The sequence below is a fragment of the Coloeus monedula genome, assembly GCF_965178545.1.
Source record: "Coloeus monedula genome assembly, chromosome: 39".
Lineage (NCBI taxonomy): Eukaryota > Metazoa > Chordata > Aves > Passeriformes > Corvidae > Coloeus > Coloeus monedula.
Window position 1 is genome coordinate 1,004,028 of NC_138819.1, and position 12,723 is coordinate 1,016,750.

Here is a 12,723-nt window from a genome sequence, read left to right on the forward strand (position 1 = left end):
CCACTCCCACCCCACAGCGGGGTCCTGACCCCCTCCTGCCCCACAGCGGGGTGTTGATCCCCACTCCCGCCCCACAGCGGGGTCCTGACCCACTCCCGCCCCACATCGGGGTGTTGATCCCCACTCCCGCCCCACAGCGGGGTCCTGACCCCCTCCTGCCCCACAGCGAAGTGTGGATCCCCACTCCCACCCCACAGCGGGGTCCTGACCCCTTCCCACCCCACAGCGGGGTCCTGACCCCCTCCTGCCCCACAGCGAAGTGTGGATCCCCCTTCCCGCCCCACAGCGGGGTCCTGACCCCTTCCCACCCCATAGCGGGGTCCTGACCCCCTCCTGCCCCACAGCGGGGTGTTGATCCCCACTCCCGCCCCACAGCGGGGTCCTGACCCCCTCCTGCCCCACAGCGAAGTGTGGATCCCCCCTCCCCCCCCATATCAGGGCGCTGAGCTCCTCCTGACCCACATTGGGGTCCTGACCCACATTGGGGTTCTGGCCCCACTCCTGCCCCACATTGGGGTTCTGGCCCCACTCCTGCCCCATAGCGGGGTGTTGATTCCCCCTTGAGCCCCACACTGGGGTCCTAAACCCCTTCCCACCCCATAGCGGGGTCCCGACCCTCTCCTGACCCACATCGGTGTCTGACTCCCTCCCACCCCACAGCAGGATCGTGCCCCCCTCCCGCCCCATCCCGGGGCTTCGGGGCCTCCTCCCGCCCCACATCGAGGTCCTGCCCCACATCCTGGGGTCCTGCCCCACACCGCGGGCTCGGAGCCCCTTCCTGACCCACATTTTGGGGTCGGGCCCCCCCGGATCGGGGTCACGGGGCCGCGTTACATCACGGGGGGCTCCGGCTCGGGGCCAAGTGGGGCACGGGGGGAGCCCCCCCCCCGCCCCCCGAAATAGCTGCAGCCCTAATTAGCAATTAACGCGGGGGGGGGGAAGGCGGATTAACGAGGGGGGGCCCGATTGGGGGTCCTGGGGGGTCCCCCCCTCCCCCCGTTCTCCACCCACGGGGGGTCCTGGGGGGTCCCGGGCTTTGGGGGCGCTCCCCGGGGGGGGTCACCCCAGAAGGGCCCCCCCAGGCCTGACCTTAATCCCCACCTCGGGGGGGGGTCGGAGCTGCCCCCCTCCCCCTAATCCCGGGATTTTCGGGTCGCCCCGGGGGAGTCCGATTAGGGGGGACACGGAAACTTTAATCCCCCCCCCGGGGAAAAGGGGGCGCGGAGCGGCGGAGAGAGAAGCTGGGGGGCTCCGGGGGGCTCCGGGGGGGAGCTGGGGCTGTTCTGGGGGGTCTGGGGGTCTCTGGGGGGTCTCGGGGGGGGGCTGGAGGGGGTTGGGGCAGTTCTGAGGCGGTTCTGAGGGGTTTGGGGTGGGACCTAGGGAGCTCCGGGGGGCTCTTGGGGGGATCTGGGGGGATCTGGGGGGGTCTGGGGGTCTGGGGGGTGTCGGGGGTGACTCGGGGGCGGTTCTGGAGGGGTTTTGGGGCGGACCTGGAGGGATTTGAGGGCGGATCTGGGCGGGTCTGGGGAGCTCTGGGGCAGTTCTGAGGGGTTGGGGGGGACCTGGGGGTCTCTGAGGGGACTCTGGGGGGCTCCGGTGGGTTCTGGGGAGGTTCGGGGGGGCTCTGGAGGACTCTGAAGGCTCGGGGGGCGTTCTGGGGGGGCTTTAAGGGGTCCTGGGTAGCTCTGGAAGTGCTGGGGGGGGGGCTCTGAGGGGTTTGGGGGCGGTTTTGGGGGTCCCCGGGCGGGCTCTGAGGGGTTTGGGGGCAGTTTGGAGGGGGGGGGGTGTCTGGGGAGCTCGGGGGGGGCTCTGAGGGATTTGGGGCCGTTCTGGGGGTCCCTGGGGAGGCTTTGGGGGCTCCGGGGTATTTGGGGGCAGTTCCGGGAGGAGTCCTGGGGGGTCCCGTGGGTTCCGAGGGGTGGTGGGACCCCCTCAAATCGGGGGGCAAAGGGGGCGGGCGGTGCCCCCCACCCCTCCCAATCCCTCCCCCCCCATCCCGGGGGGCGGCCGGTAAGTGCTGGGGGGGGGCGTGGGGGGGGTTGGGGGCTCCGTGGGGCTGGGTGGGGGGGGTTGGGGGGCTGGGGGAGCCTCTGTGGGGCCATCGCGAGCCGCTGTGGGGCCACCAAGGGCCACCAGTGGCTGCCGTGGGTCCCCGTGGGGCTGCTGCGGGTGCCGTGGGGCAGCCCTGGGTGTCCCGTGGGTGTCCCCCGGGTGTCCCGTGGGTGTCCCCGCGTGTCCCCGCGTGTCCCCCCGGGCCGTGCGGCCGGAATTCCGCTAGTTCTGAACTTTTTCCCGGGAAAAAAGCTCACTACTGGCAGAACTCGGCCGCGCGCCCCACTGCGGGGCACTTGGGGGGCACTTGGGGGGCGCCTGGGGGACTGGGGGCACTTGGGAGGCACTTGTGGGGCATTTGGGGGTACTTGGGGACATTAGGGGGGCACTTGCGGGGCACTTGTGGGGCACTTGGGGGGCTGGGGGTGTTTGGGAAGTACTTGTGGGGCACTTGGGGGGGCATTTGGGGGGCACTTGTGGGGCCCTTGTGGGGCACTGCGGGGCCACCGCAGGGGCACTTGTGGGGCTGGGGGCACTTGGGGGGCACTTGTGGGGCGGCCCCCAAAGCAGAGGCAGCGGCTGCGTCTCCAGTGTTTAATGCGGGGGGGGGGTTTATGTACAACGGAGCCGTGGGGCTGCCCCACAGCGGGCGGGGAGGGGCAGAGCTGCCGTGGGGCTGAGCGCGGTGTGGGGCAGAGCCCGGCGTGGGGCAGAGCTGCCATGGGGCAGAGCCACCATAGGGTAGAGCCCGATGTGGGGCAGAGCCCGATATAGGGCAGAGCCGTGGGGCAGCACCGCCGTGGGGCAGAGCCCGATGTGGGGCAGAGCCCGATATGGGGCCGAGCTCGGCGTGGGGCAGAGCCGCGGGGCAGAGCCCGGTGTGGGGCAGAGCCGCGGGGCAGAGCCCGATGTGGGGCAGAGCCGGGGGGCAGAGCCCGATATGGGGCCGAGCCCGGTGTGGGGCAGAGCCGCGGGGCAGAGCCCGGTGTGGGGCAGAGCCCGATATAGGGCAGAGCCGTGGGGCAGCACCGCTGTGGGGCAGAGCCCGATGTGGGGCAGAGCCCGATATGGGGCCGAGCCCGGCGTGGGGCAGAGCCGCGGGGCAGAGCCCGGTGTGGGGCAGAGCCGCGGGGCAGAGCCCGATGTGGGGCAGCACCGCCGTGGGGCAGAGCCCGATGTGGGGCAGAGCCCACCGTGGGGCAGAGCCGCCGTAGGGCAGCCGTGGGGCAGAGCCCGGTGTGGGGCAGAGCCCGGTGTGGGGCAGAGCCGTGGGGCAGAGCCGCCGCGGGGCCGAGTCCGGTGTGGGGCAGAGCCGTGGGGCAGAGCCGTGGGGCAGAGCCCGGTGTGGGGCAGAGCTGCAGGGCAGAGCCGCTGTGGGGCAGCGCCGCCGTGGGGCAGAGCCCGGTGTGGGGCAGAGCCCGGTGTGGGGCGCGCCCTACGCTGGGGACACCTGGCTGGAGGACACCGAGGACACCTGCGTGGCCTGGGACGAGCCCGACACGTCCTCGTCGTCCCCGAAGGGGCTCCGGCCGCAGAACACGAGCTTGAGCATGCACGAGCGGAACTGCGGGCGGGGGGCCGTGAGAGAGAGACCCCAGACCACGGACAGACCCCAGACCACGGACGGACTCATAGGAACACCCCCAGACCCATAGGAACACCCCCAGAGCCATAATGGGCCCCCCAGACCTGAAGGGGCTCCAGCATTGCAGGAGTGGAACTGCGGGCGGGGGGCAGGGACAGAGAGACCCCAGACCCACGGAGAGACCCCAGATCCACAGACAGGACCCCAAAACCCCTCTGTGCCCCTTTGTCCCATTTTCCCCACTGTCCCCACGTCCCCCATTGTCCCCATCACGCCCGCTGTCCCCAATGTCCCCACTGTCCCTGCTGTCCCCGTCACCTCATGTCCCTCACTGTCCCCACTGCCCCCATTGCCCCCATGTCCCCACATCCCCCATTGTCCCCATCACCCCAATCACCCCATGTCTGTCCCCATCACCCCTGCTGTCCCCACTGTCCCCACTGTCCCCATCACCCCCGCTGTCCCCATCACCCCCGCTGTCCCCACTGTCCCCACTGTCCCCGCTGTCCCCATCACCCCCGCTGTCCCCACTGTCCCCATGTCCCCCATTGTCCCCATTGCCCCCACTGTCCCCGCTCTCCCCATCACCCCCGCTGTCCCCACTGTCCCTATGTCCCCTGCTGTCCCCACTGTCCCCGCTGTCCCCATCACCCCTGCTGTCCCCGCTGTCCCCACTGTCCCCGCTGTCCCCATCACCCCTGCTGTCCCCTCTGTCCCCATGTCCCCCATTGTCCCCATTGCCCCCACTGTCCCCGCTCTCCCCATCACCCCCGCTGTCCCCACTGTCCCTATGTCCCCCGCTGTCCCCACTGTCCCCACTGTCCCCATCACCCCCGCTGTCCCCACTGTCCCTATGTCCCCTGCTGTCCCCACTGTCCCCGCTGTCCCCATCACCCCCGCTGTCCCCACTGTCCCTATGTCCCCCGCTGTCCCCACTGTCCCCGCTGTCCCCGCTGTCCCCATGTCCCCACTGTCCCCACTGTCCCCGCTGTCCCCATCACCCCCGTGTCCCCACTGTCCCCACTGTCCCCATCACCCCCGCTGTCCCCACTGTCCCCGTGTCCCCACCTGCTTGTTCATGAAGACGTAGATGACGGGGTTGTAGACCGTGGAGGCCTTGGAGAAGACGGAGGGGATGGAGGCCAGGCCGACGTCGAAGTGCTGCCCCCGGTGCGTCACCACCCAGAGGGCGAAGATGGAGTAGGGCGCCCAGCACACCAGGAACCCCAAAACCATCACCACCACCATCTTGGTGACCTCCCGCTCCGCCTTCTGCGTGGTGGCCGACTGCTCCTGCTGCTTGGCCACCTGCGGGGACAGCGGGGACAGCGCGGGGGGTGGGGGCACGTATGGGGGCACATATGGGGGCAGGTATGGGGGTATGGGGGCAGATATGGGGGCAGATATGGGGGCAGGTATGGGGGTATGGGGGTATGGGGGCAGATATTGGGGCAGATATGGGGGCAGGTATGGGGGCAGGTATGGGGGTATGGGGGCACATATGGGGGCAGATATGGGGGCAGGTATGGGGGCAGATATGGGGGTATGGGGACAGATATAGGGGCAGATATGGGGGCAGGTATGGGGGCAGATATGGGGGTATGGGGGCAGATATGGGGGTATGGGGGCAGATATGGGAGCAGATATGGGGGCAGGTATGGGGGCAGGTATGGGGGCAGATATGGGGGGTATGGGGGCAGATATGGGGGGTATGGGAGCAGATATGGGGGCAGGTATGGGGGCAGATATGGGGGCAGGTATGGGGGCAGATATGGGGGGTATGGGGGCAGATATGGGGGCAGATATAGGGGCAGGTATGGGGGCAGATATGGGGGTATGGGGGCAGATATTGGGGGCAGATATGGGGGCAGGTATGGGGGCAGATATGGGGGGTATGGGGGCAGATATGGGGGTATGGGGGCAGGTATGGGGGCAGATATGGGGGTATGGGGGCAGATATGGGGGTATGGGGGCAGATATGGGGGGTATGGGGGCAGATATGGGGGTATGGGGGCAGATATGGGGGCAGATGAGGGGATATGGGGGCAGATATGGGGGCAGATATGGGGGTATGGGGGCAGATATGGGGGCAGATGAGGGGATATGGGGGCAGATATGGGGGCAGATATGGGGGCAGTTATGGGGGCAGATATGGGGGCACATATGGGGGCAGATATGGGGGCAGATGAGGGGATATGGGGACAGATATAGGGGCAGATATAGGGGCAGGTATAGGGGCAGATATGGGGGTATGGGGGGCAGATATGGGGGAATATGGGGGCAGATATGGGGGCAGATATGGGGGCAGATATGGGGGCAGATATGGGGGGTATGGGGCAGATATGGGGCAGATATGGGGGCAGATATGGGGGCAGATGTGGGGGCAGATATGGGGGCAGATATGGGGGCAGATGTGGGGGCAGATATGGGGGCAGATATGGGGGAATATGGGGGCAGATATGGGGAGTGGATATGGAGGGTATGGGGGCAGATATGGGGGCAGATGAGGGGATATGGGGGCAGATATGGGGGCAGATACGGGGGTTATTGGGGCAGATATGGGGGTGGATATGGGTCAGATATAGGGTCAGATATGGGGGGTTGGATATGGGGAGGATATGGGGTCAGAATTAGGGGGGTCAGACACAGAGGCTCTCACGGAGTGACCCCCAGCACTGACCCCAGCCCTGACCCCCAGTGATCCCCCCCTGCTTTGGGGTTCCCCTCCCCTCCCAGAACCACCCGCCCCACAGGACCCCTCCTCCGCCGTGCCCCCAATAAACCGTGTACCCCAATAAAGCCGTGTACCCCCCGATAAAGCCGTGCGTCCCCGGAGCTCCCCGGAGCCCCCCGAAGCCCCCCGGAGCCCCCCGAGCCCCTCACCGCGCGCAGGGTGAGCAGCAGCCGCCCGTAGGAGAAGACGATCACGGCCAGGGGGAAGCCGAAGCAGAAGCAGAAGAGGAACACCACGTAGGACTCGTTGTTCCATTTGTTGTTCGACGTGTACCAGTCCGGGCCGCACGAGCACTGCAGCCCCTCGGGAATGTACCTGGGGGGGCGGCCGAGGGGGGGGTCACACGGCCGAGGGACCCCCGAACCCACCCCGGTACCCCCAAACGACCCCCGAGATCCCCGAGTGGAACAAACCCCACCCCCTCCCCTCGCCATCTCCCGGGACCCCCAACCCCAGGAGCTCCTCGGCCCCTCGGGGGTGGACCCGGGGGGGCGGCCGAAGGGGGGGTCACACGGCCGAGGGACCCCCGAACCCACCCCGGCACCCCCGACCCACCCCAGGATCATCAAAGCTCCTGGGACCCCCGACATCCCCAGAGCCTCCTGAGCTGCCCCCAGGACCCCCGACTTCCCCCGTCACCCCCAACCCTCCCGGGACCCCCAAAAACCCCCCAGGATCCCCAACCCCCCAGGACCCCCTGGGACCCCCAAAAACCCCCCAAGATCCCCAACCCCCCAGGACCCTTAAAACCCCCTGGGACCCCCAAACCCCCCAGGATCCCCAACCCCCCAGGACCCCCTGGGACCCCCAAAAACCCCCCAGGATCCCCAACCCCCCAGGACCCCCTGGGACCCCCAAAAACCCCCCAGGATCCCCAACCCCCCAGGACCCTTAAAACCCTCCTGGGACCCCCAAAACCCCCCAGGATCCCCAACTCTCCAGGACCCCCAAAACCCTCCCGGGACCCCCAAAAACCCCCCCAGGATGCTCAACCCCATCCGGGACCTCCAATCCACCCGGGACCCTCAACCTTCCCCGGATCCCCAACTCCAGGGACCCCCAACTCCCATTGGACCCCAAACCTTGGGGACCCTCTGACCCCCCCAGGGACCCCCGACCCCTCCCAGGGACCCCTGACCCTCCTGGGAGCCCCCAATCCACCTGGGACCCCCAACCCTCCCCAGATCCCCAACTCCAGGGACCCCCGACCCCTCCCAGGGACCCCTGACCCTCCTGGGAGCCCCCAATCCACCTGGGACCCCCAACCCTCCCCAGAACCCCAACTCCAGGGACCCCCAACTCCCTTTGGAACCCTAAAGCCCCAGAGAGCCCCGACCTTCCCAGGGACCCCTGACCCCACCCAGGACCCCCGACCCCCCCAGGCCCCCCCTGATCCCCCCGGACCTGCTCCAGCCAAAGAGGGGGGGCGCGGAGGCGATGAGGCCGAAGATCCAGGTGATGGCACAGCCCAGCAGCGCGTGGCTGCCCCGGAACGTGAAGTTGCCCAGGGGCTTGCAGATGACCAGGAACCGCTCAAAGGCCACCACGGCCAGTGACCACAGGGACACCATGCCTGGGAGAGTGGGACACGGGTGACACCGCTGTCACCACGGCCACCATGGCCACCACGGCCACCTCGGCCAGTGACCACAGGGACACCATGCCTGGCGACACGGGTGACACCGCTGTCACCACCCCCCGTGCCATCCCCACCACGGCTACCATGGCCAGTGACCACAGGGACGCTGCCCTGCGCCAACGCCGCGGTACCCGCACGGCCCCAGTGCCCCCTGTCCCCGTGTCCCCATGTCCTTGTGTCCCCCCGTCCCTCGGCCCGGGGTCCCACATGCCCGATGTCCCCAGACCCAATGTCCCACACCCAGCACCCCCTGTTGTCCCCACAGCCAAAGTCCCCAGATCCGACATCCCCACGCTCTTGTGACCTTCTGCCCCACGTGCTGCACCCCCAATGTCCCCACACCCGATGTCCCCAGGCCATGGTGACCTTCTGCCCCACATGCTGCACCCCCAATGTCCCCACACCCGATGTCCCCAGGCCATGGTGACCTTCTGCCCCACGTGCTGCACCCCCAATGTCCCCACACCCGATGTCCCCAGGCCATCGTGACCTTCTGCCCCACATGCTGCACCCCCAATGTCCCCACACCCGATGTCCCCAGGCCATGGTGACCTTCTGCCCCACGTGCTGCACCCCCAATGTCCTCAGGCCATGGTGACCTTCTGTCCCACACCCCACATGTCCGATGTCCCCACACCCAACGTCCCCAAGCCATGGTGTCCTCCCACCCCACATCCCACACCCCCGATGTCCCCAGGCTCAACATCCCCCGAGCCAACACTCATTGGCCAGCTGTGCCCATGCCCAACGTCCCCAGGCCACGGTGACCTTCTACCGGACATCCCACCCACCCAACGTCCCCATGCCCAATGTCCCCAGGCCACGGTGACCTTCTACCGGACATCCCACCCACCCAACGTCCCCACGCCCCACATCCCCAGGCCACGGTGACCTCGTAGACCACGTCCCACACTCCCAATGTCCCCTGGCTCAATGTGCCCATACCCAACGCTCCTTGGGCAGCTGTCCCCATGCCCAACACCCTCGGGCCGTGGTGACCTTTGTAGCCCACGTCCCACACCCCCAGCATCCGCACTCCCGACGTCCCCGGACCCAACGTCCCCACACCACGGTGACCTCCTACCGGACATCCCGCCCACCCAACACCCCCAAACCCAACGTCCCCAGGCCACAGTGACCTCCTACCCCACACCTCACACCCCCAGTGTCCCCAAACCCAACATCCCCATTTCCAATATCCCTGGACCCAATGTCTCCAGGCCACAGTGACCTCCTACCCCCCATCCCACCCACCCAATGTCCCCAAACCCAACGTCCCCACACCACGGTGACCTCCTACCCCCCATCCCACCCACCCAACATCCCCAAACCCAACGTCCCCACACCACGGTGACCTCCTACCCCCCATCCCACCCACCCAATGTCCCCAAACCCAACGTCCCCACACCACAGTGACCTCCTACCCCCCATCTCACCCATCCAACACCCCCAGCCCATGCCAACCACCCCCATCCCAGCCCGGTCCCACCCCGCTGCCCGCCCAAGTCCCCTCCCTCACCGCCCAGCGTGGCGGCGAAGCCCTCGATCTTGCAGGCCGTGGGCCCCAGGGCGAAGTACATGTTGTAGAAGCTGTAGAAGGCCGTGGTGGAGCCCACGCAGATCACCAGCAGGTTGGCCACGGCCAGGTTGACCAGGATGTAGTTGAGGTGTGACCGCAGCTTCTTGTACTTGGCCGTGCAGACGATGGTCAGCGCGTTGATGGGCATGCCCAGCACGATCAGCATGAACATGAAGGCCGTCATGGCCGTGAAGATGCCAGGGCTGCCCAGGTGGGTTTGGGGCACCAGGAAGGGGCTCAGCGCCGTCAGGTTTGAGGTCTCCAGGGTCATGGGGATGTAGAAATCCTCAGGGAGCTCGTCCCGCATCTCCCGCAGCTTCTGCATGGCGGCCACGGGGACGGCGGCGGCGGCGATGGTGGCGGCGGCGGTGACCACCACGGGGACGGCGGCAGGGCGGGGGACGACCACGGGGCGGGGGACAGCGGGGAGGACCTTTTATAGGGCGGGGGGCGGATGGGACCCCCCCAATAATCGGGGCTCAGGAGGCAAAGCGCGGCTGAGCCCGGCTCATCCGGCGGCCGGCGCTGGCCAAGCCGGGCTTAGGCACCCGGCAAGCGGCTTTCGGGGGGTCTTAATCGCCCCCGAGCCCTGATTAGCGGGGTTGGGGGGGGGATCAGGGGGTATCAGGGCCCCCCCCCCGAGCCTAAAAAGGCTTAAGTGGGTGCTGGTGCGATGGGGAGGGGGCGGGGGGAGGTGGTCCTAAAATACCCCTGGGGCTCTTGGAGGTGCTGGGAGGAGTTGGGGGTTTTGGGGGTGCTGCGGTCCCGAATTGGACCCTGAAAGGTCCCTGGGATCTCAAATCGGGCCGCAAAAGCTCCCCGGGACCACCCCTGTGCCCCCCAAATTTCCCTGGGACCACCCTGCACCCCCCCGCCCCCAAAATTGGATCCTAAAAATTTCCCCGGGACCCCAAATTAGGCCCCCCAAAGCTCTCCGAGACCACCCTGTTCCTGGGGACACCCTGTGGCCCCAAATCGGACCCCAAAACTTCTCTGGGACCACCGCCTGGCCTCGAAACCCCCCCGATCCCTCCTGCACCCCCAAATCCCTCCCGAGACCCCCCCGTACCCCCAAACTGTCCTGATTCCCCCCTGCACCCCAAAACACTTCCCAAGACCCCCTTGTACTTCCCAAAAATTCTTAAGCCCTCCCTGACCCCCCCCGATACCCCAAAACCCCCCCAACTCCCCCCTGTACCCCCAAACCCCTCCCGAGCCCCCCAATCCCTCCCCAGTGGATTTTGGGGTCCCACTGCCCCCCCCCCCCCCAGCGGGGCTCTGGGGACACCGGGGGGGGGGTCCCGGGGGACATTGGGGGGCCCAGGGGATATTGGGGGGCTCTGGGGGATTTTGGGGGGGTCCTGGCCCCCCTCCCCCGGGGGTGTGGGGTGATTTTGGGGGGTCTCGGGGGACATTTGGGGGGTCCCTGTCCCCCCCCCGGGGGGACTACATGTCCCAGGGTCCCCCTGGGGTCCCCCCCCGCGCCCCCCCTAATCCTGGGGGGGGGTCAGGGCTGGCCGGGATTAGGGACAATCCCCCCGGAGATGGCCCCGATCCGGGGGGGGGGGCGGGACCCCCGAAATGGGGCGGGGGGGTAGAAAAAGGGGGGGGGGGGGACAACAGAGATCCACGGACACGGGGGGGGATGGGGGGGTCCGGGGGTGTTTGGGGCTGTCCCATGGTGGGGGGGAGGGGTTTGGGGTGTCCTGTGTGGGGGTCCGGGGGGTTGGGAAGGGGTTGGGGCTGCCCCAGAGTGGGGAGGGGGCCAGGGGGGGTCCGAGGGTCTCTTGGGGGGGCCCGGGGGGGGTGGGGCTGTCCCGGGGGGGGGAATTGGGGTTGCACCATATTGAGGAGGGGCTCCGGGGGGGGTGGGGGGTTGGGGCTGTCCCGGGGGGTCGGGAGGGGCCGGGGGGAGGGGGAGGGGGGATTAGAGCTCCATCCCCGCTCATCCCCCGGGCTGGGGGGGGGCACGGCCCCTGCCCCCCCCGGAACAGCCTCCGCCCCTCCCCCCCTCCCCCCCCCGGGAGCGCTGGCCGGACTGGGGGCACCGTGACCACACTGGTGGCCACAGTGGCCATTCTGGGGGTCACTGTGGCCGGACTGGTGGCCACAGTCCTGGGTTGGTGGCCATCATCCCTATAGTGGTCCTGTAGTGGTGGCCACAGTGCCCATACTGGTGGTCACAGTCCTGTACTGGTGGTCATTGTGCCCATACTGGTACCATGGTTCTGTACTGGTGGCTGTGATGTCTGTACTGGTGGTCACAATCCCCATACTGGGCCCGTTCTGGTGGCTACAGACCCTGTACTGGTGGCCACGGTCCCCGTACTGGCCCTGTACTGGTGCCTGCAGTGCCTTTACCGGTCCCGCACTGGTCCCCACTGTTCCCATACTGGTCCCCGCTGTTCCCATACTGGTCCCCGCTGTCCCCGCACTGGTCCCGCACTGATCCCTGCTGTCCCCGCACTGGTCAGGTACTGGTCCCTGCTGTCCCCGCGCTGGCCCCGCACTGTTCCCGCACTGGTCCCCGCTGTCCCCACACTGGTCCCGTACTGGTCCCGCACTGGTCCCGCACTGGTCTCCGCACTGGTCCCCGCTGTTCCCATACTGGTCCCGCACTGGTCCCCGCTGTCCCCGCGCTCGCCCCGCACTGCCCCCGCGCTCGCCCCGCACTGGTCCCGCACTGTTCCCATACTGGTCCCGCACTGTTCCCATACTGTTCCCGCGCTCGCCCCGCACTGTTCCCATACTGGTCCCGCACTGGTCCCGCACTGTCCCCGCACTGGTCCCCGCTGTCCCCGCGCTCGCCCCGCACTGGTCCCGCACTGTTCCCATACTGGTCCCGCACTGGTCCCGCACTGTCCCCGCACTCGCCCCGCACTGGTCCCGCACTGTTCCCATACTGGTCCCGCACTGGTCCCCGCTGTCCCCGCGCTCGCCCCGCGCGCCACCGGCGGGTCCGGGGGGGCAGCGGGACCCGGGGCAGGCGGGGCGTGGCCGGGGCGTGGCCGGGGCGTGGCCGGGGCGTGGCCCGGAGGGGGCGTGGCCTCGCGGACCGTTACGGCCGTTGGATTTCAAACCCAGCGCAGCGCGGGGGGGCCCAGGCCACGCCCCCTCCGCCGGCCCTTGACCGA

General features: G+C 68.4%; 1 protein-coding gene across 1 annotated transcript; it reads right to left on the bottom strand.

The window, feature by feature from the left end:
- Positions 1-3,487: 3,487 nt before the first annotated feature.
- LOC309584402 (blue-sensitive opsin) lies at positions 3,488-9,914 on the bottom strand (the record flags this gene model as incomplete). Its single annotated transcript, XM_082300404.1, has 5 exons — positions 3,488-3,616; positions 4,706-4,945; positions 6,521-6,686; positions 7,776-7,944; positions 9,530-9,914. The coding sequence occupies 5 exons, from the start codon at positions 9,912-9,914 to the stop codon at positions 3,488-3,490; spliced, it is 1,089 nt and encodes a 362-aa protein (XP_082156530.1).
- Positions 9,915-12,723: the final 2,809 nt, after the last annotated feature.